At 42.8% G+C, this 24,042-nt stretch overlaps 1 protein-coding gene across 6 annotated transcripts in view; it reads left to right on the plus strand.

Moving 5' to 3' along the window:
* The first annotated feature begins 228 nt into the window (after positions 1–228).
* LOC124604429 (polypyrimidine tract-binding protein 1) overlaps positions 229–24,042 on the plus strand; it is a 263,865-nt gene continuing 240,051 nt past the window's right edge. For 4 of the 6 annotated variants that reach the window (XM_047136477.1, XM_047136479.1, XM_047136481.1 and 1 more), the window contains exon 1: positions 229–376. In XM_047136477.1, coding sequence (XP_046992433.1) covers positions 356–376 — 21 coding nt within the window. In that variant the 5' untranslated portion in view covers positions 229–355. Of the gene's footprint in view, positions 377–1,367; positions 1,426–1,524; positions 1,555–24,042 lie in introns of those variants that run through there. The other 2 variants (XM_047136478.1, XM_047136480.1) reach the window with 2 other exon arrangements.

Consider the following 24,042-nt stretch of genomic DNA (forward strand, 5'->3'; position numbering starts at 1 on the left):
GCGCAGGCACACAACAAGTTGTCGGGCCGAGAACGGCCAACAGGCAGCCTCGCTGCTTTCCCGCCATCCGCAGTCGAGTCCGGCTGGAGGGGCAAGCCGAGGAGGGGAAGCGCTGAACGAGACTTGGAGGAGAGGTGGGGTGGGGAGCCGAGCCACAGGCGGCAAGGGCAGCGGCGCCGGCGAAAGGGGAAGGGGGAAAGGACGGAGGGAGGGAGAGCGAGCGAGCGAGCCGAACCAAGCCTGCACGCAGTGGCGTCCTCTCGCATGAGTCGCGCGATCGTCTGTTGTTAGTGCTGTAGGAATCAAGCAAGAAACGACAAGACGTGTTGCCACCGTTGCAGTTACACCTGACACCATGAGGGAACATTCGATAAAGGTGAGTTGAGGCAAATGTTTTCAGTGTGTGCCGGCTTTTCTTTACGGAGTATCGCCTTGCGCCACCTTGTGAAACGTGGAGATGCGACCGGCTAACTGAGGAAGACGCCGCCACGCGGCCCCGTTGCTCGCTTCCGGTTCTTAATGGCGGGCACCATTTGAAGGATGGAGTTCTAAACCATGTTGGGAAACGTGCGTGTATTTGGCAGTGCGTGTATTTGGCAGTTTCTCGTCAGTGGTATTCATCGTTTTAGGAGCCTCTGGTTGAAGTTACTGAAGTGTGTACTATTGTAAGTGCCGCAGAAAGTAGGAAGGCTGTGAATGGCATCCGGCTGCTGGACAAGAATCAAGACGCTGTGCTCAGTTAGTATGGCCTATGTTTCGTTGATGGAAAAATTCTAAGTGGTTGTTGCCAAGGCTAGGTTTGTTACCTGAATATGCTTAAGTTTTGTCATCCGTGAAACACGTTGAATGCGTTCGTAGAAATACTTGCTGCACGTGCTTTCGCCCATCTCTTGTCGGTTTTTGGTATTCGTGTGCTTGCCCAATTAAAAACTATTGCGTCTCCCCCCCCCCCCCCCTCCCTCTATTCCATGGATGGTTTGTACTGGTTGTCTTGAGATGTTCGTTGTACTCTAGCCAGATCGTTGTTAGACGTACAGCCGGTCTGAGGTCCAGCCATCCCTCACAATTAAGCTAATTAGCAGTTTAAATGGCAGAGTAGTTCATCCGGGTACCGGCGTGGTGGTCGACAAAAACTCTACATTGTGCTGGCTGCCTCCGTCGGTATCAGCGGCGGCGGCAGCGCGGTCGCCGTGCGAAGTGTGGCAACACTGCGGGCCCAGCCTGCCTGTGCTGCGCAGCGGCGGCGGCAGATGTTTCGCTTCCTGCCCCCCAACGCCTGCCGAGCTTAACCATCGCGTCTTTGCCTGCGCACGGGTCTGTGAGGGAAAGCGGCGGGGGGACCGGTGGGAAGTGTCGTGTGGGGGAGGGAACAAGCCGGCTGCTAGGGAGAAGCTGAGTAGCCCCATGGAAATGTTCGAGTTAATGGTGAGAGCGAAGAAGCGTATTGGCCGGCGGAGTGTGTTCATGGGGGCTTCGCGCTTCTGATTTTGAGAATAAGTGTGCGACCGGTAAAAGCTCAAATCTCAGGGGTGTAACGAAATGGGCGTGAGAAACGTGAGTAGTTCGTAGCATTGTGGGCGCTGATTCACCGGCGTGAAATCGTGCCTTATGTCATGAGTGAAACGTCATGCGCATTTGTGTGTTTCTCAGATTGCAGCGTACAGTGTGAACAGGAAACGCGCCAGCCAGGTCTCGTCTCCTGGAATTTGTCGCCAGAGAACTGTTGGAGTGCCTTCTGTGGTGCACCTTCGCTTACGTGCTACCAGTGAAGTCAACAGAAAAATTTATTTCGATCATTGTTTCGTTTCGTGTGATGTGAAATTAACGTGAAGTTAAATGACGTGTTCAGTATTGCCATTAGCGACTGTGTAAATAATGCTATGTTTCGCCTTCTGATGTAGCACGTTCTGCAGGATAATTGTGAGAAGTCATTCCCAAACTGTGCGCGGGTCTAACACACACACTCTTGTCATCCATTTCATACGGAAATGTTTCCACGTCCCAACCAAATTCAGCTACAGAAACAATGTAAATATGCTGTCTGTGGCGTTTGTTTTGGAAGCATGAATGTTTTTCCACTGTAAAATCCTGCTTTGTATAGTTGCAGTCAAAGAATTTCATAGCTCTCTTGGCAAGCACATTAAATTGTATCTACAAAATGCGTACTGCTTTACGGTTGTAGGAGGGACATCAGAGCGACTGGCGTACTTCAGTAGCTTACGGTCTTCTCGCCTAAAAGCACACTGCTTTCATGATTGATAGTAGCGCGGCTTGTGAACTTTTGATGATTAGTTCCGTCCGTTGGTAATCACTGTGCATTTGAAGTTTAAACAAGACTTGTATCCGAGCACTATTTAGCCAGATGACAAATGAAGTGCTTTGACATAGGTCTGTTGAATCAAATCACCCAACTAATGAATGCGCTGTATGATATGAAATGGGTATTATGAATCGTCCCCTCAGAATTTTCGTGTACTAAATTTGTCACAGCACGAAAGGTCCGTATCGACGTGCTTTTGGTAATGGGGCCCAACAAATCTAAGGGAATATTGTGGACGAACGGTGTCGACCGTGTTATATAGCACACGTAGTTGCTACCTAGGAGAGAAGTTAGTTGTATATGAAGGGTTAACTAAAGTAGTTTTTTTGTTTTGAATCAAGTTCGCATGTAGCCTCCAGTCTCCCCACAAAAAATTGTAACATGTAATGTAGACTATTCTATCTTAATTCTGTATTTAGTACATACTGACGCGCTGCTTTGATTGGTTCAGCTTTTCATAACTTAGGACAAAATTCATCTTCGTGTATTTTGTAGCACATTTACAATTATCAAAGAGGAAAAATTACGGTAATACAAATTCTCATCAGCGGAAGTATATATATCGTTCGTATCGCTGCTGTTTAAAGTGGTTTTGATGTTTAACATTGCAATATATTAAAATCTGTCCTAAAGGTCCAGAGAAGTAAAGCCCCCATGATATGGATTGTTCATAGTTGATACTCTGCCATGTTAATTCAGGAGTATAGGCAGTAAACATCCTTAGCTCAGTGGTCAGGGCAGGAATGCCGAGTTGCTTGCATGGCGGTAGGCTAGTGAAGACGGCTGCGATGCTGTCCACTTAACTCGCTGAAGTGCAGAGTAATTGGGCACTTGCTTTTACTGTTTTTGGGGACATGGTGAACGTTTCCTTGCTGTTAGCAAAAACCTCCAACGAAAAACTGGGTAATAGTGACAAGATTCATAGTTCCATTTTGCTTACTATTATTACTTCAAAAAATTGTTCGACCAATCTGAAATAAAACTTGCACATGAAATCAGGACGTTTTGTTTCGTAATCATGAGTAAGGTCCAAGTCCAGGCATCCTGGCTCCTTGTTTTTCGTAAATTAGTTCAGTAGCCCCCCCCCCCTTCCCAGCTCATTGTAGTTTACTAGTTCTTGGTCAGTATTTTAACAGTCGACTGGGGATAATGAACTAGGAAGACACCATGGGGGACAAATTACTCACAGGTGCTGAGACGAGTTGAAATTCATTGAATAATGAATATTATGAAGCTATTGTTGGGTAAGCAGTCCATTTCTCCAGGCGCACGTTTCGTTGCCATTATCACGATGTAAGTCGCTCTAGCCCTTAACACACAGTTTGTGGTATTGCCACCTTTTTTAACACTTATTTTCTGACACTTTCTGGCCTTACGAGACGCTTATAGCCGACGAAGAGGCGAGCAAAGAATGTTTGTCGTCTGACAATGTAGAGCAATGATCACCAAATGGTAACAGGTTTTCATTATAAGCTAGTCAATCAGTGATCAACCACACACTTCGGTTACGACAATGTGTTCCAGAAAGGAATTCCTCAGTTTGTGACTGTTGTACTCGGAGCCGTTCAACTGCCGAGGCTATTTCCGATAGGTCTTCCGTATATGTTGAAACACCCGTTACCTCGGGTATAGAAAGCGTTGTTTCTCTTCATTTTACTGCTACCCTCTTGTTGCTGCAATATACCTCCTAATTAATTACGTGAGTGGGGTGGCCAGGTTTCGGGAGGAAATCATCCATCGTATCTGTACATTCTGGCACCGGGCACAAATCGACGAGCAGTATTGAAGTATCGATCGAGAAAAGGTTTTGTAAGCTACACCGTTTGAGTGTGGACCAAATTTGCTGAGGGTTCTTTTGTCTCATTCGTCTGCCTTTCTTGGAATTAGTTGTAAGTGACCGTCCAACTTCAAACTGCTCCATACTCGCAGATCTGAAATAAAACCTGAACACCCCCCTCCTCACTTAGACGGTGTACTGCGGTAACACGGATGTAGCAGTAAATTGAACAGAAACGTTTTCATTGATTGTTCGACAATCGTCAAAGGGTCGGCCCTCTGCTGGTCTTCCTTCGTTCTGCCGCAATTGTCTAGGTTTGCGACCTCTCTGTATACAACAGCATCATACGTCAATAGCCTCATGGAGCACATTATGCGCTCCATAATTTATATATGTTACGAATAATAAATGTAACATACTCTCTTAATTTTAGGCCACTTTTTACAACAGTTAAATCAGGTTTTTTGGGCTATCAAGATATTGCTTCTTCACGTGACAGTCTCCATTCCTCCTCGCCCCTCCATTTGATTATTTTTGTTTCTTTCGATATTACTGGTAACTATGGAAACAGTTTCCTTGCGTTGCGAATTTGCTTTATATTGCAACATCATCCGTATTTATTTTCAGGTTTCCTTCTGATAATCTCTTAAAAATTTCGTGACATGGTTTTTATTCATTGAGTGACGTAGTTCGCTAGTTCACAAACAAAACTTTCAAAAACTGTATTTTCCACAGTATTAGTGAAGTTTTGTAGAGTGCGTGTTCCAAATATTAGATACTGAAGTCAAGTGTCCCTGCTGTACATTTGTGGTTGTGCTTCTTTCCTGTCCGCACTCCATAGATTCATTGCTCAACTAGTTCGGATCTTCCGTAGTTACTTTGGACACCCACTGTTCATATACGTACTTATGGATATATAAAGGCCTTTTGATTATTACGTACATGAACAGTGGATGTCAGACAAGATGGCAGAAATCATCGTGAGCAATTATATTCTAGTGTACGAAATCTTGACCATCATTTTATACTAGTTTTCTTCCCTGGAGTTAATTACCGATCGTAAATGTGGGGAACGAAGCAATTTATATACTAATCTCTTAGGTTTATCGAATGAGTGAAGACACGTTTGATTTACTGTAACGAGATTTGTTTTGTTTTTTCCCCTCCTTACAGCGCCGTTAAAGTTATTGGTGCTCAGCTATTTATTATTGTCCTACCTTTCCTGAATTAAATATGTATATACATCTTTTCGCGTAATAGCATACAGTTAAATATTAATTTGCAATATTGTCTGTCTGTAGATCTGGCAAATACAGTAGTGCAGGAGGTATTTAATTGGCTGTTCTTCAACCACGCAGTTTGAATGTGTTACACGTACTTGTCAGAGATAATCTACAACGCAAATGTTGGTGTCACAACTATCGTCCTTATTACAGCGTATGGAATTTGAGAAATATTAAACTTTGAATGGAATACACTTCTGAATTCATTTGTAATACACGCTTCAATTAGAAACAGGCGATTGTATAACGAAGACATCTGCTTTTATTGTGTTGGTAATAAGACTTTCTACAACAGAATCTGTGTTTGATTGTTGTGGGGTAACACAGCAGTTATTTTAGTGTTTTAAGAATTGAAAGAATCTGGAAGCTTGTGTATTGTAGCTTGTTCCAGTGTAAAAAGATCAAATAAGTGAAAGAAACCAATTTTTAATTTGTGACAGTTTCTGGCAGTCTGTTGGACTTTATTTAACGACATCTTGGCGTTCCGGCGTTTCAAGAATACCTTTTTCAAGTAGTGGGCCCAAAATGGAGATTAACCTGTCGCCTAGCCAATGCTCTCCATTGAGAGGCGGACGGAAAGTAAGCTGTCATGTTGCATATTAATTTATATTATTCGTAGTCTGCTGCATATGCGTAGTTGCATATCCCGAGTTTCAGTAATCTTCAAAGTTTGCTAGTTTCTCTAACTGTACGTTTGTGTGAGGGTAGTATTTTCTTGATATCAAATAGGATTTACGAATAACTTCCCACAGCGTTTTAAGGCGCATTAGATAGCCTAAAGATGTCATTGCCACAATTCGCGGTTGACGTACGTGTTTTATTGTAGATCCTTAAATTACGAATTGATTATTTTGCATTTTGTCTCATTCGTTGTACATTGATTACTGAATCTTCAGTCTCGATAATAGATTTTAAAAATTGTTGATGAAGCGACATACCTGCAGTGAATAATGAGGAACTTAGAGGTTATCATGATTAGTTTCTTTGTTTTGTGTACATACTTCAGGATATTCGCACATCGTTAATTACCTTTTCGATAAATTTGTTACATTAGATAGTTCCCTGAAAGTACTGCTGACGTAATCTATATTCGAAGTGTGACATTTGAAGTCCGTGTTGCTGACAACTTTTAAGTAAATAACGACTGCATGTTATGCTTAACTTCCCTTTTGGAGGTTAGGGCAGCAAAGTGTAGAATCAATGTAAGATATCAGTGAGAGAACAGTATCAAATTCGACAGTCAGTTTATGAATAAAATGTCACTGTATTGACTGCGTATTCGATTCTTAACGTATTTTCGCAAAAATTGCCGTCGTTCAGCTTCTGTATTGATATATCGTAATAAGCCTTGTTCGTTTCACGCTGTGAAAGTTGTCAATGAGTGCTCATTTGCAGTAGTGAATCTTGGGGAAACTGTTCGCTTTGCAGTGTTCGATAATCTTTCAATTTTGAGTGTATGAACTACTGCCTTCGAAGACATACGGAATGCTCTAAATCAGTTAAGAGGAACTACTCGTTTCTCCAACGGCAACTTGCTTTTTTGTGATAGATTGGTTACAGATTTAATGAAAAACAGGTATCTGAATGATCACGATTTTAACCTTTCCAGATCTCCGTTGTCTACTCTGTAAATTCGAAACACTTACAGATTATTGGCACCATTATAATGTGTAAATAAGGTAGATGTCTTTAAATAGACACTCCTAGATTAAGTTATAGAAGAAACTGTTACTAAAAGCCTATGTTGTTCTTAGGTGTAGGTAGTTGTGGCAGCCCTGAATATAGTGTCATGAATTATTTTATTCTGTGATCCTTGGTGATAACTCGTCGTAGGACATGTCAGTATATTCAAATTTAAAAGAAATGTTCACACACTAAAGCCGTGTACTACGGATCGTTAGAATAAACATAGGCGATGACGGCAATAACAATGTAGCTATTACGTAATTTTAAAAAATTAATGCTCAGCCAAGATTGTCAGCCATGGCTTCGTCGTCACCACGAAACCAACATTACCATGTATTGGAGAAAAACCGAAGGAAATATGACTGGATACGGTGACAAAAGTCGGTATTCTCTTTAAAGTTCCTTTTAGGTGAGTCTCACAACATAATCAGGCGGGCCTGAAGTTCCATTTATTTCTGTAAATTTGCAAAAGAGTTAGTTGACGGTAAATTGAGCTCATGGTTCAGAGTAGTTTCAGGGGTAAGACAAGGCTGTAACCTGTCTCCGCTGTTGTTCATATTATATATGGATCATATGTTGAAAACAATAGACTGGCTGGGTGAGATTAAGATGTGTGAACACAAAATAATCACTCCCATATGCGGATGACTTAGTTGTGATGGCAGATTCGATTGAAAGTTTGCAAAGTAATATTTCAGAGCTAGATCAGAAGTGTAAGGAATATGGAATGAAGATTAGCATCTCCAAAACGAAAGTAATGTCAATGGGAAAGAGATATAAACCGATTGAGTGCCAAATAGGAGGAACAAAGTTAGAACAGTGGACGGTTTCAAGTAGTTGGGATGCATATTCTCACAGGATGGCAACATAGTGAAAGAACTGGAAGCGAGGTGTAGCAAAGCTAATGCAGTGAGTGCTCAGCTACGATCTACTCTCTTCTGCAAGAAGGAAGTCGGTACCAAGACTAAGTTATCTGTGCACCGTTCAATCTTTTGACCAACTTTGTTGTATGGGAGCGAAAGCTTAGTGGATTCAGGTTACCTTATCAATAAGGTTGAGGTTACGGATATGAAAAGTAGGTAGGATGATTGCAGGTACTAGTAGACGGACAATGACAGGAGGGTGTCCACAATGAGGAAATCAAAGAAAAACTGGGAATGAACTCTATAGATGTAGCAGTCAGGGCGAACAGGCTTGGATGGTGGGGTCATGTTACACGCATGGGAGAAGCAAGGTTACCCAAGAGACTCGTGGATTCAGCTGTAGAGGGTAGGAGGAGTCGGGGTAGACCAAGGAGAAAGTACCTGGATTCGGTTAAGAATGATTTTGAAGCAATAGGCTTAACATCAGAACAGGCACTAATGTTAGCACTGAATAGGGGATCATGGTGGAATTTTACAAGGGGGACTATGCTCCAGACTGAACGCTGTATGGCATAATCGTCTTAAATGATGATGCAAAAGAAAAGTATGAACCTTTTCAGTCAGTGTCGTCAGCCAGAAAGCTGATATCCCTGTGGGCATAATGCAGTTTCAATGCAAGAATCCGCGGCTTCTTACATGCTGACATAGGCTTTGTTAAATTGCTACCAACAGCTATAATGAATCGCTTTTGACGTGACATTTCTTGTGCTGTGCCGGGGTTGCCCAGATATCAAGGAATGAAAGCATGAAAAATAAAAGTTAATACAGCCAGTATTCAAATCGTAATGGTAACTGCAGTTTCAGCGAGCTTTTTGTTTCACTAATCAGTTCGCGATAATAAGTGCAAGTCAGCGCGAAGAGGATTGTGAGAAACTGGATACTATCTCGTCACAGTAAATCATGTTGCCCCACCCACGAAGAGTGGGTTAGCGGTAAGGCGCTGGATGAGTCAGTGCAGGCTCCAGTAGCGGTTGTCGCCTCCGCTCGCTGGCGTTGTGCTCACCCCTACGTTTTCCGGCCGTGGTAAATATTAGATCGACAATATCGAACGGGCGGGGCGCTGTGGGTGCGCGCGACGCGTCAGGGGGCTGGGGCCTCGCGTGACGTCAGCACAACACTGACTCACGCCCATACCAACATCGTCGTTCCCCGCGGCCTTGCCGCTGTGCGGGCGGGACGCATCAGTCAGCAGCTGCTCGGGGCACACTGCAAGGAAGGTCGTGGTAGTGTGCCGAGGAAGGCGGCTTAACGTCGTGCGAGCCACTGGTGACACATTTCTTACTTATTGAAATGTAATGTTGTCTTCTGTGAATTTTGCCTCGCGCGGTTTCAGTACCACACATATGAATTATAACAGTAGCGCCGTTTGTTTGAAACTTTATATTTATTGCTGTCCTGGAAAGTGGTAACGGCATACTGTTTTTGCTGTGCAGATTGTAACACTCCATAACATATTTCAAGTCACTCAGATGTTATTAGCGGTATCAACATGTAAACAAGTAGACATTAGCTGATACCAGAAGCAGGATGACTCCCACTTTGAGCCGTGATTCACGAGTAGCAGACCATACAGTAGTAGCGGTCGCAAGTATACACAAAGCAGTCACAATTTATGATGATGATGATGATTTATGGCTACTGCTACATATATTTTCATACCACGGTGCGGTGACAGAACCCATTGAAATATCCACATGTTAGTATGAGAGTAACGTAGATGATAGACTCGATACAAATGGTATGCCATTACGTGCTAGAGATTTTTGTGGGCAGTGCAATCAAAAAGCATGGCTGATGGAGGTTCTCTTTGTTTCGGGTAATGACTTGCAGAGATCACTTACGCCTTTCGCTGTACACATTGAGTTGCCCTGATTCAGCATTTTTTTCTCCTGTATTTAAAAGTAGTCTATCGAGATAAATGGCCACCTCGTCCATGTATTTGCTCCTTCTGTCCTACCGACATTTATAGACGGGAATTAATGATGTACTTCACTGTTATTTCCCTCGTATTTTTTTAGCTCGAAAGCTTAGTAAATGTCTACAACGCTGTGTCAGATAAGGCAAATTGTGGATTTGCATTATACGGTATGATAGAATATAAATTTGACTTATTCAGAATTCTGAGTAAATATAGCAGAAAGGATACAAAATTACATGATATTTACAGGTACCGTACCATCAGACTGTTTGCCAGGTAATGACATGCGGAACCGTTATTTTCCGGCGAACTAACGTGGTGGGCATCACACAACCTTCCACATACGAAACTCGCGACAAGTGACATCGAAGATGCCACACTATTCGAATACACCATACTTCTTACTTCCCTTGGATTATATCCTTCAGGAAGACATCCACTCCGTCAATGTAGCTTCAAGAGGTACTGGAGTTAAGGGGTTTTGTCAAGGGTGTTAACTTCGTCTACAAGCACTCAAATTCTTCTACCTTCCTCGGGTACAGTACAGCCGTAGACATAAAAGTTAGAAATATGTAACAAATACATATAAAGAACACTAGCCAAAACGGTGGCGTTGTGCAGGACAAGGCATTCTAAATTCACTGACAGGCTTCTGAATGACGAAATAAGCACACAGCACTTAGAAAGGGTGCCATTACTCCCGGCTGTGCAAGACACCGAAATGAACTAGTTCAGGGAAGCTTGCGTTCCTGTGTAATCCGTGATCGTATGCTTATTTGGCTGTGGCTGTTTGATATGCGTAGTAGTAGTAGTAGTATGCGGAAGGTGGACGCGTTCGAGCCTCTGTCCATTACGCTGCATAAATAACTGCAAATCATGTAGTGCACTTAAATTTCGACGATCTTCCTTCACTCGTGGTTAAGAAGTGTGCTACATTATTATTTGGTTGCATAGCGTAAAAAATTGTTTTGGTGCAAGAGTTCTGTCAAGACGTTGAACAGTGGTCTTCATTTTGAATGTATCACAAAACAAAAAGCTTTGAACTTGTCTGGCCTAGCTTGTCAGTTTCAGGCTTGAGCAGCTCGTAGCTGCTTCAGATCCTTTTTCACCGTTATCTAAACGTATTTACATAAAATTTTCTGCATTGCGTTTTTCTATTCTTTGTAAGTTAGCTCGTGTTAAAGATCAATGAGGTGAACTGTAGGTGTGTTACAGGATGACGAAAATTAAATGGACCCTAATTTACAACGAAAGGAATGTTGTGATAACATACACAGAAAAAGATGTGATATATTAGCAAGTTATCAGAGAACAGCTTCAATGACAATGAAGTGAAAGGTAAACAACTTTAGGGAAAAAAGATTGGAATATTTACAGCATATAATTGTTCGATGCAAGTGGTATTTTAAGAGGTCTATACAGGAGAGGAAATGTTGGCGGACCGCATCTAACCGGTCAGAAGACCAATGACAAATTCTGCCATCGGCAGGTAGAATTCAGAGAAGATCTAATTTCCGATTTTACGTTTCACAGCTCCTCCTGCATGTACTACGGTGGTCGTTATTAGGTACTCAAGATACAGGAAATGAGTTTCTGAGAACATATTCCACGGATAAGCCGGAAGTGGACCATTTCCCACGACCGCTGTTTCATTGAAAGGCATTTTTAAATTTTCATTGCGAGTACGTGATGAAACATGATTATGTGAAAAAATAGCCTTTTGTGTATCGACTAATGATTCGACACACAATTCGCAAAAATAAGTAGTGTAAACAAATGTAAGTTTTCCCAACATTTTCAAATTGTGGACTTTCTAAATTGGCCTCAAACGTAGATAAAGCTTATCCTCTCTAGTTATTGAACGATATAGTGCAGTAGTATAAACACCAGATCCGCAATTCATGTTTCTTTCTTTCTTTTCTTCTTTCTCCTCCTCCTAATTTGATTTACTTTTAGTATAAGTTGCTTACGTAGTCAAGAAGATACCCGTTAACTAAGCAGCGCTGTTCGCAATAAACGCTATCGATGTGTTATTAAGCTCGGTAAGACCATTTTTGGTGTTAAATGTTGCCTGTTACTAGAGTTAGAATGCCGATCCAGATGTAACGGACTGCGAAGTTCGTCTGTAGCTAGAAACTTTGCTACACAGTAGTTCGCCCTGTTGATGGCCATAAGTGTGGCATCTCAAGCTTCCAAGGCTGCCGAAGCCCTAGACACTGCACCCCGCATTCATTGCTACGAGCCAGCCCAGACGTTCAAATGGCGGAAAGGTGAGCTAGTACTTAATGAATAATGAATGCCTCGCGCGTGGCAGTAGGATGGATGAAAAAAGTTTGTGAGCGATGGCTGGCGTGTGCGGTCTTTCCTGCAGAGGTAGCCGACGTGAATAGACTTGTGGGCATAGTGTGGCAGACATGTTGTGTGTTGTTAAATCACGCGTTCATTCTTTCATTTCTGTTTGAGAGCATTGCATGATATACACGAAGGGAGTTGTAGAAACAGGAAATCAGAGCGAGCTAGTATTCCAAAACTCCACGTAGGTGGTGCAAACTTCCGTAACAAAGATGAATATTACCGAAACCATAAAACCTAGAATGTGGGCAATGGGAGAATGTCATTTGGTCTGACTGATACGTTTTGTTTCACACTAAATTTAGGCGGAATTTGCATCCCAAGGTTGAAACTTGGCGGAGGTTCGGTAATAATTTGGATAGCTATATCGTGGTATTGCATAGGCCTCGTGATTATTCTGCAAGGTTACATTAATGCCAAGGAATATGCGGCGATTGTGGTGGACAAGTTCCTTCACATGGCACAATGTTTTATCCCCAATGGTGGTACTGTATTCAAAAACAGGACCCCCAGGTCACACAACACGCATCGTTCCGAACACGCATCGTCCTGAACAAGTTTCGTAAACTTGAGGATGCGCTGTCTTATGTCGCATAGCCACTAGTCACGAGATCTCAAAGTTATTGTCCGTCTTTCAAGTGGTGTTTGTGTGGACCCCAGGACACGTCAGATTCCCAGTTAACGAACTTGCCGACAGTCTGGCCAAACAGGCTACGCGGAAACCGCCTCTGGAGATGAGCGTATCCGAAACTGACCATCGTTCTGTCTTACGCTGGAGGGTTTTTCGACTTTGGGAGACGGAATGGCATAACAGTACGCACAACAAACTGCTTGTCATTAAGGAGACTACGAATGTGTGGAAGACCTCCATGCCGGCCTCTCGCAGGGACTCTGTGGTTCCCTGCCGGCTCCGCATTGGCCATACGTGGCCAACTTATGGTTACATCCTCCGTCGCGAGGACCCACCTCGGTGTCGCTGTGGCTCACAAATGACTGTCGTCCACCTCTTGCAGGACTGCCCACTTTAGCCGCTCTGCGGCGGACTTTTAGCCTTCCCAGCACCCTACCTTCAGTGTTGGGCGACAATGGCTCAACAGCAGCTTTAGCTTTATTCGTGAGGGTGGGTTTTATCATTTGATCTAAGTTCTAGTGCATGTCCTTTGTCCCTCTGTGTCCTCCACCTTAGACTTTTAGGGTGGAGGTTTTAATGTGTTGCAGAGTGGCTGGCTTCTCCTTTTTTATTCTCATGGTCAGTCAGCCATGGTAGTCTGCTCTCTGGTTTTGATCTCTTCTAAATGTTTCTTGCGTCTCTGTGGTTTTCTTGTCCGATTTTGTCCATTTTACTGTTTGTTGCCCTTCTGACATTCATGTTGTTTTCTCCTTCCTTCCAGCTGTTTTTTGTATGTCTCAATTGTTTTACTACCACCGATTTGGAATTATTTTAATCGGAACGAGGGACCGATGACCTCTAGCAGTTTGGGTCCCTCCCTCCCCTCTTTTAAACCAACCAACAAATCACTGTTATTGAGACGTATGGTTCACTTTATAGAGAAAAGGGTGCGTGATTGCTGTCCATCTGTTATCCTTACCCGAACTTGGCACTATTTTACTGGAGGAATGTTATGAGATTACTTTGAAAACCACACAGGTCCAGTATTTGTTCATGCAGACGAGACGGGAAGCTATTCTGAGTGCAAACGGGTTTCCAACACTGTATTAGGCATAATTTTTTTTCTACCTTGCAGAGCCCCGCACCTTGCATAAGGTCATAATGACAACTTTATATTTTTGACAATTTGCTGCATATCGATAATGGCACATACTCAGAAACAAATTTGCCGTGAACGTATGTAATCAACAAATAAACAATTTGCAGCTAATTTTGTCAAAAAGCATAAATATGTCATAAGATAATGGTTTCGATGTTCCCATGTTTTTGTCCACTCCCAGTATTTGTGGCAGGAATAATCAGTGTGTATCTTAAAACCTTGTAATCAGCTTTTTTGAATGTAGTCTTTCCTTAGTTCCGCATTTCAGGAGTGGATACAAGGCACGTGATATTAAAAGGGTAAATCAGCTAGTCTTAGCCACTGTTTTTTATTGGCACAGAGGTGACGACAAATATACATTCTATGTATCTTACCGTATTTTTCCACATAGTCTCCACACCGGTTTACACAGTTTTTCAATCGCAGCACCAAATTTGACATGCCCTGCGGTAGAATTGGACCGGCTGACATGGAACCACGGTCGGACTGCTATCTTGGTTTCATTGTTACTTGTGAGTTGCTATCCTGTCAGGAACTTCGGCGGTCCCAAAACTTGCTAATCACCAGAGGCGTGGTCCAGAATCTCCCAGTGCAATTCCCGGAGCTTTCCGGCAGTTCTGATTGCCACATTTGGTCTTGCATTGTCGTGGAGCAGAAGCACGTTGCCCACATCGATAATCCATCGACGCCTTCGCCTGTTGGCAGCCCTCAGATGTGACAGTGTGGAACAAAAACTGTCGGCATTGATGCATGTGCCTGGCAGCATGAAGTCCAGCAGGAGCGGTGCACGGCCCCCAGAAGGCCGTTATTTACGCAATAGATGGCGGTGAACGGAATTTGTCACAAGCAAACCCGGATGTTTCCATACCATGCTCCGCTGCTTGGATTGCGGCATGAAATGCTGTATCCACGTTTCATCGCCAGTAACACTGCGGTCCAGGAAACCTTCACCCTCCTTGGAGTAAGTTTCAGAAGATTCAATGAGATTATTCCCTTGCTTTTCGTGTCATCCAACTGCTTAGGCTCCCACCAACATGAAACCTTCTGGTGCCCTAATGACCCATGAATGATGACGTAAGCACTCCCATATGATATGCCAACCTCCCGGGAAATGGGCGCGATGTGCACTTTGATCTGCTTTCACCATTGCATCAACGCGGGAAATCTGTCACCTTCCCGACCGCCCATTGTCACGCAAGACTTCATGTCGAACATCACACTGCCGGCACCTCACAGTTCTCAGAGCGAGACTGTTTCCCCATATGTGGGCTGCGCCGTAATTTGGGTAAAAAATTGGGACAAAGACTTCCTGATTTGCCCTCTTAAATGTATTGTAAAGGCCAGTTGTGCACGATTTTCAGTTTCAGTGCGTTTTCCAGTTGATCTACATTACTGTGTTGCTAGTTGAAGCTTGTCACATTCTGTAGTGTGTGCTCAAGCATTTACAGGGTGTATACGACCCGGGACAATCGTGAGATCCGGTAACTTTTTCATTCAGGACAAAACCGGGAAAACCGAGCGAGGTGGCGCAGTGGTTAGCACACTGGACTCGCATTCGGCAGGACGACGGTTCAATCCCGCGTCCGGCCATCCTGATTTAGGTTTTCCGTGATTTCCCTAAATCTCTTCAGGCAAATGCCGGGATGGTTCCTTTGAAAAGGGCACGGCCGACTTCCTTCCCTAATCCGATGAGACCGACGACCTCGCAGTTTGGTCTCCTCCCCAAACACAACCCAACCCCAAAACCGGGAAAAACCACGGAATTTTTTAGAATTCCGGGGATTTTTTATTGTTTTAGTTTTCAGTTAATTTTTTGTGATTTTGAGTGGTAAGAACAGATACTCTAACAAAGGATATTACTGTATACCGCTACTGCAGAATAATACCGCAGCAATAAAACATGAACGACAGAGAAAAACGAAAATAAAACATAAATTGCAAAAGAAATGCGCCATATAAAAAAACAGTGCTCATACAAGCGTCTGCCAACAGCAAAATGTATCAAAGGCTTTAGGAAGACTACGCAATGTTTCACAACAAGAAGTTACTCCGATGAGCGTGACGTCACAACGGTTTACGTTAGATTCATTCGACCAGTTTCGCATCGCGTCGACTTCTCCCGCTTGTAGCTACAGAAACGTGACTGTTAGCTGTGCAAGCAGAAGCAGCGAGCAGCCACACGCTACCGGGAAAAATTTTACTGGCGCGCCCAAGCTGCCACATTCACACATGCGTAGCAAGCCCGTATATGGGATATGGGAAGGGGGGAGGGCGGCAAACCGTGGTGTCTGAACCAGGTGTCAATTTCGGGGGGGGGGGGGGGAGGAGATGATTCATATTCTTGAGGGAAAAAACCTTTGTTTCACTGGAAATAAACGACTAATTATCGGTGTATCCAAGAAAATGAATTTTTGGCCAGATCGCTGCACCAGTAAAGGCCAGTTCTACAGTCGCCGTCTAGCAGCCGCTTAAGTTCCATTCTGGGAGTAGCGTGGAAAAAGCGTTGTACGAACACGTAATAACGCCTAACCGGAGAAAAATCGTGCCATAACTAAACCGGTGATTCTGGCAGGGTTAGTGAAGTCAACTGGAGAATGAGTTCTGACAACGGTAGTAATAGTTACATAATTAGTAATGACAAAATTGTTTGTTAGAACGAGGAAGGAGAAGAAACGGGGATGTCACACAAATTATGGAAGAATATACCTAGCCCAAATTTATACAGAAATTTCGTACTGCTACTTTTCGATGTGCTTGAGAAACTGGAGTGTATGAATGAAATATGAAACTATTTCCTAACAAAGGTTTTTGCTTGCAGTATGCCAAATAGGCATCTCATATTGGTACTTCGTGAATTATATTCTGTCTTGTTACAAAAATGACCATGATTGCCAAAACAGTCTTATTTGGTGACTTACAGTTGCTGCAATATTAGAGAGGCCTGTTTTATGTAGCAGACTGTGACAAAATAGAAGAAATCAGATCCAGAAATCACACTTGTCTTCGGTACTATTTGCGTTAATAGCTTTTTCATTATTAACGACGACATTTAGATTTTCATGTAGCAAAACGTTTTACGAACTTTGGTGAGGTAATAGATTTTTTTTTTTTTTTGGCAGCAATGAAAGCACGCTGTGTAAAGCTGCAGCAAGATTAGAGAGAAAGAAACGCTAGGACTTAAAAATTGAAATGTGTACTGTCTTTGTTTGTCCCTTGTCTTCACTGGTTTTATTTATCCTATATTTAATATTATGTGTCACAGAGTAGCAAGTTATTACCCAATAGGCAATAAAGAGTGCAAATGTTCTGAAAGAGTTCTTGTTCTCCCGCATACAATTAACCCCATCCAGTATTAATTGCGAGTTTGTTTTTAAGAGGAGCAGGATGTCAAACCGGCCGACTGAGTGCAGGAGAGGCGTCATACATTTTAATTTCCACTGTCCTGCATATAGTTCGATGGCTCCATTACAAAATAGACACGAGTTCCATGGGGCGAAATACAGTGACATGCGATAGAAGAAGGCTGCGTGAAGAGGCGTGACACTGCACTTTTGGCATACTTACGACCAAATAACATGTCTTAAATTTCCTCGAAGATGTACGTTTTAGGTATCACTCTTCAGAAAGATGTGCGCTGCAAAATGAACATTTTTAAAGTTTTTTTTTTTTTTTTTTAATTTTACGTCCTATCACAAACGCTCGGGGAAAGGGGGGGGGGGCGGCGGCGGCGGCACTACTATCTAGTATTACACCGGTTCGGCAATATTGTAGATCCGGGGCTGATAAGCAGAACAATCTGTTACAGGGTGGTGGTGGTGGGTAGTCTCCACGTGACCTGTGTTCACGTTTAGTGATTTTGCTGTTCTTCGTTTACTGCTTTCACGTCAAACGAAAACAAAACGGATTTCTGTGGCTGGGAGCTGTAAAGTGAATCAAAATATATTCATATAATTACGAAAGGGTAAAATATGTTACTAGTTTCAGGTTTTATTTCCACCTTTCTTACAGTAAAGAAGCATTAATTGCCTTGCAGAACAATGTTATTTTTGTCGGTTCGCTAAAAAAATTAGCTCTTATTATCTGCTGAGGCAGTCAATTTATTTGAAACTAAGTGTTTGATTCCACACTATTGGCTAGTTTCAACCCTTCGCTGCATTTCAAGTGCACGTTTCCATCTTCTAGCACGTATGACATAATGCTATAATAAAGAACCAAATACGTGATAATACAGTACTGGTACTCTAAGAAAATTTACGTCCCGAAAACCACACTTAACAGCTTAATATCAGGTCGAGACCTACTTCGTTGGGAATATGGACATGTGAATGTGCGCTCTAAACCGAATTATCCATTTTAGTATCATCATCATTTAAGACTGATTATGCCTTTCAGCATTCAGTCTGGAGCATAGTCCCCCTTGTAAAATTCCTCCATGATCCCCTATACCGTGCTAACATTGGTACCTCTTCTGATGTTAAGCCTATTACTTCAAAATCATTCTTAACCGAATCCAGGTACCTTCTCCTTGGTCCGCCCCGACTCCTCCTACCCTCTACTGCTGAACCCATCAGTCTCTTGGGTAACCTTGCTTCTCCCATGCGTGTAACATGACCCCACCATCTAAGCCTGTTCGCCCTGACTGCTACATCTATAGAGTTCATTCCCAGTTTTTCTTTGATTTCCTCATTGTGGACACCCTCCCGTCATTGTCCGTCTACTAGTACCTGCAATCATCCTACCTACTTTTCATATCCGTAACCTCAACCTTATTGATAAGGTAACCTGAATCCACTCAGCTTTCGCTCCCATACAACAAAGTTGGTCGAAAGATTGAACGGTGCACAGATAACTTAGTCTTGGTACCGACTTCCTTCTTGCAGACGAGAGTAGATCGTAGCTGAGCACTCACTGCATTAGCTTTGCTACACCTCGCTTCCAGTTCTTTCACTATGTTGCCATCCTGTGAGAATATGCATCCCAACTACTTGAAACCGTCCACTGTTCTTTGTTCCTCCTATTTGGCACTCAATCGGTTTATCTCTCTTTCCCATTGACATTACTTTTGTTATGGAGATGCTAATCTTCATACCATATTCCTTACACTTCTGATCTAGCTCTGAAATATTACTTTGCAAACTTTCAATCGAATCTGCCATCACAACTAAGTCATCCGCATATGCAAGACTGCTTATTTTGTGTTCACATATCTTAATCTCACCCAGCCAGTCTATTGTTTTCAACATATGATCCATATGTAATATGAACAACAGCGGAGACAGGTTACAGCCTTGTCTTACCCCTGAAACTACTCTGAACCATGAACTCAATTTACCGTCAACTCTAACTGCTGCCTGACTATCCATGTAAAGACTTTTAATTGCTTGCAAAAGTTTGCCTCCTATTCCATAATCTTGTAGAACAGACAATAACTTCCTCCTAGGAACCTGGTCATATGCCTTTTCTAGATCTATGAAGCATAGATACAATTCCCTGTTCCATTCATAACACTTCTCCATTATTTGCCATAAGCTAAAGATCTGATCCTGACAGCCTCTAAGAGGGCTAAACCCACACTGATTTTCATCCAATTGGTCCTCAACTAATACTCGCACTTTCCTTTCAACAATACCTGAGAAGATTTTACCCACAACACTGATTAGAGATACCTCGGTAGTTGTTACAATCTTTTCTGTTTCCATGTTTAAAGATTGGTGTGATTACTGCTTTTGTCCAGTCTGATGGAACCTGTCCCGACTCCCAGGACATTTCAATTATCCTCTGTAGGCATTTAAGACCTGACATTCCACTGTATTTGAGGAGTTCTGACTTAATTTCATCCACCCCCAGCTGCTTTATTGCACTGCAGTCTATTGACCATTTTCACCTCTTCCTCAAATGTGATCCTATTTCCATCCTCATTCCTATCCCATTGTACATCGAAGTCTGAAACATTACTGATCGTATTTTCACCTACATTGAGCAACTCTTCATAATATTCCCTCCATCTGACCAAGGAATCCACAGGATTCACAAGCAGTTTTCCTGACCTGTACAAAATACTTGTCATTTCCTTCCTACCTCCCTTTCGAAGACTGCTGATTACACTCCAGAATGGTTTTCCAGCAGCTTGACCCAAAGTCTCCAACCTGCTTCCAAAGTCTTCCCAAGATTTTTTCTTGGATGCTGCAATTATCTGTTTGGCTTTGTTTCTTTCTTCAACATAACTTTCTCTGTCTACCTGAGTTCTAGTATGTACCCATTTTTGATACGCCTTTTTCCTTTTACAGGCTGCCTTGACTGTGTCATTCCACCAAGCTGTTTGCTTCGTCATACCTTTACACACTACTGTTCCAAGACATTCTGTAGCCACTTCTAGTACTGTGTCCCTGTACCTTGTCCATTCCTTTTCCACTGACTGTAATTGACTACATTCAACTAACTGGTACCTTTCTGAGATCATTGTTATGTACTTGTGCCTGATTTCCTTATCCTGTAGTTTCTCCACTCTTATCCTACAAATGGACCTGACCTCCTGCACTTTCAGCCTCACAATACCAATTTCGCTGCAGATTAAATAATAGTGTCATCAAAGAATCCCCGAATACACGTGTGTCCCTCACAGCCTTCCTGAATTCCTGATCTGTTATTATATAGTCAATGACAGATCTGGTTCCCCTGCTTTTCCAAGTATACTGGTGAATGTTCTTATGTTTATAAAAGGAGTTAGTGATTACTAAGCCCATACTGGCACAGAAATCCAAGAGTTGTTTCCCGTTCCTGTTGGCCTCCATATCCTCTCCAAATTTGCCCATAACCTTTTCATACCCTTCTGTTCGGTTTCCAATCCTGGCATTAAAATCACCCATGAGCAGAACACTGTCCTTGTCCTTTACTCTAACAACTATATCACTGAGTGCATCATAAAAACTATCCTTCTTATCTTGATCTGTCCCTTCACAATGCGAATATACTGACACAATCCTAATTTTCTTGCTAGACACTGTCAAATCTATCCACATCAGTCGTTCGTTTACATACCTTATTGCAACTACGCTGGGCTCCATTTCTTTCCTGATGAAAAGCCATACACCCCATTGTGCTATTCCTGCTTTGACTCCTGACAGGTAGACCTTGTATTCTCCCACTTCCTCTTCTTTCTCACCCCTTACCCGAATGTCACTAACAGCTAAAACATCCAGCCCCATCTTACTTGTAGCCTCTGCCAGCTCTATTTTCTTCCCAGAGTAGCCCCCATTGATATTAATAGCTCCCCATCTCCTTACCATTTGTTTGCCGAGTCGTATCTTAGGAGACCCTGGTTTGTCAGTTAGAGGTGGGACTCCCGTCACCTCCAAAGGTCCGAGGCATCTTGCTCTGATTGTTGCCAGCATCATTTTTAAAGTACCAGGGAAGCAGGTTGCTAGCCTTACTTGCCCCATGTCCCATTGAGTTTTACCCCTAACAGTTGAGGGACTAACTGGTGGATTTGGTAGTCTTTGCCGTATGAGCACAAAGGTGACCACGACTCAGAATATGTCCGAGATGCCCAGCCTTATTCCAAAGTAACTGGTATCCCGACTGTCGGGATCACTTACTTGGCCACTCATACGTTGCCCGTGGTTCATGAACTAGGACATGACTACAGGAACCCACACCATGAACCTCCCATTTTAGTTTGGTTCACGGAATTCCGATGCTCTTGGAGTATCCTGTGATGTCTTGTTTCTTTTATGGCACAAAGTAAGATGTTTTAATGTTCTACACATACGAACATACAGGCTTCCTACGTCATAGTAGCTGCGCAAGCTCGGTGACGCCTCTTATCTGGCTCTCTGGCAACTGCTGAAACGAATCAATTTCTAACGGGTCATTGGAAAATATTGCGAATTGCGGTTTGAAGAGCGTTATTTTCAAAGTAAATTTTCTTTTACGCAAGATGAACTATTTGCGAGAATGTACGATGAATTTGGTAAATCACATAGCGTTTTACTCTAAAAATCAGCTCTTTGATGACGAGCCATTTAGAATAATTTCTAGCCCTGATCAAAAATTAAAAAAAAAATTGCGAAAGCTTCTCTTGTAGCTTATTAATCTTATGAGTCAAATGCTACAAGGAAAGCAAAGCTTTCACATGTAATAACATTAGGTATTTTAATTTAAACGATTAACTTTTCCTGTTCGTGTGTTCGCGCTACTTAAGTGATGTTACTTTTGGGTGACTACATCACGGCTTTTGGGTGACTACATCACGTGCCGGCCGAAGTGGCCGTGCGGTTAAAGGCGCTGCAGTCTGGAACCGCAAGACCGCTACGGTCGCAGGTTCGAATCCTGCCTCGGGCATGGATGTTTGTGATGTCCTTAGGTTAGTTAGGTTTAACTAGTTCTAAGTTCTAGGGGACTACTGACCTCAGAAGTTGAGTCCCATAGTGCTCAGAGCCATTTGAACCATTTTTGAACTACATCACGTGCCGTAGGCTGTGGATATCCGCTGTCATCTGCTGACGAGATCACGTTACACGAGCTATGACTGGCTAAGAAAAGAGCAGTCCCTATTTCAATGCTTCGGAAAGTAACAATCGGTGTTTTTTTTTCTGTCCCTGAGTTTCGTTTTCTAAAGTGCCGAGAAATTCTATGCCGCTGTATAAAACGATAACTATTCAGAGGATGGATAAGTTTTACAGTTCCGAGGGAAAGTACACTACTGGCCATTAAAATTGCTACACCACGAAGATGACTTTGCTATAGACGCGAAATTTAACCAACAGGAAGATGGTGCTGTGATATGCAAATGATTAGATTTTCAGAGCATTCACACAAGGTTGGCACCGGTGGCGACACCTATAACGTGCTGACATGAGGAAAGTTTCCAACCGATTTCTCATACACAAACAGCAGTTGACCGGCGTTGCCTGGTGAAACGTTGTTGTGATGCCTCGTTTAAGGAGGAGAAATTCGTACCATCACGTTTCCGACTTTGATAAAGGCCGGATTGTAGCCTATTGCGATTGCGGTTTGTCGTATCGTGACATCGCTGCTCGCGTTGGTCGAGATCCAATGACTGTTAGCAGAATATGGAATCGGTGGGTTTTCCCCATTTTTGTTCGTTCCATTCGTTTTCTTTTTAGGTGAGGTGTTGGGTGTTTCTGTACCTTATACCTTGAGCCTTGCTTGCGTCAGGAAACGGATTGAATGACCCTGTAGTTTGGTCCCTTTATATCCCAAACCAACCAACAAACCAAAAGAAGTGTGGTCGAGGAGACGTTGGATGACTCACGACCGGAAAGAAAAACGGATGAAAATATCGAAAAAGTAGGTAATTTGATTCGATCTGACCGTCAGTTGAATATTCGATCTTTGGTTAAACTGTAGGAATTGAATGGGTAAGGCAAATTTTACGTAACCATTTTAACATGATTGTCCCCTCCCAGAAACAGACCAACCAAACAGCGAGGTCATCGGTCCCATCAGATACGGGAAGGACTGGGAAGGAAGTCGGCCGTGCCCTTTCAAAGGAACGTTCCCGGCAATTTAACATGAGAAGTGTGTGCACGTAACTGGTACCGAAAATGCTCACTATCAAACAAAAAGAAACTTCTCAAAATTTGTTCTGACACTTTGAATACAATTGACAATGATAATTTTTGGAAAGAGATAACATGCGACTAATCTTGATTTTTCGTTTATGACGTAGAAACTAAACCTGTGCGTGCACAAGGGCCCAACTACAAAGATAGCGAATGAGCTCGAATGTGCAAATAAAGATTCAAAGTGGTGATTTTTTTTTCCCCCGACATTCATGGAATTGTGTGTCTTCACTGGGTTCCTTGAGATAAAGCTATAAAATATTACCGCCATGGCGTTCTTGCTCAATTCCGTAAGAAAATACGAAAACGTGAATGATGCGAATTATAGACAGTCATGGATTCTGCATCAAGACAAGGCACCGACTCGTACCGCATCGCCTGTTATGAGGTTTCTAGCAAAGTACAACATTATAGTGTTAGGCTACCCACC

The sequence above is a fragment of the Schistocerca americana genome, chromosome 1, assembly GCF_021461395.2.
Source record: "Schistocerca americana isolate TAMUIC-IGC-003095 chromosome 1, iqSchAmer2.1, whole genome shotgun sequence".
Classification (NCBI taxonomy): domain Eukaryota; kingdom Metazoa; phylum Arthropoda; class Insecta; order Orthoptera; family Acrididae; genus Schistocerca; species Schistocerca americana.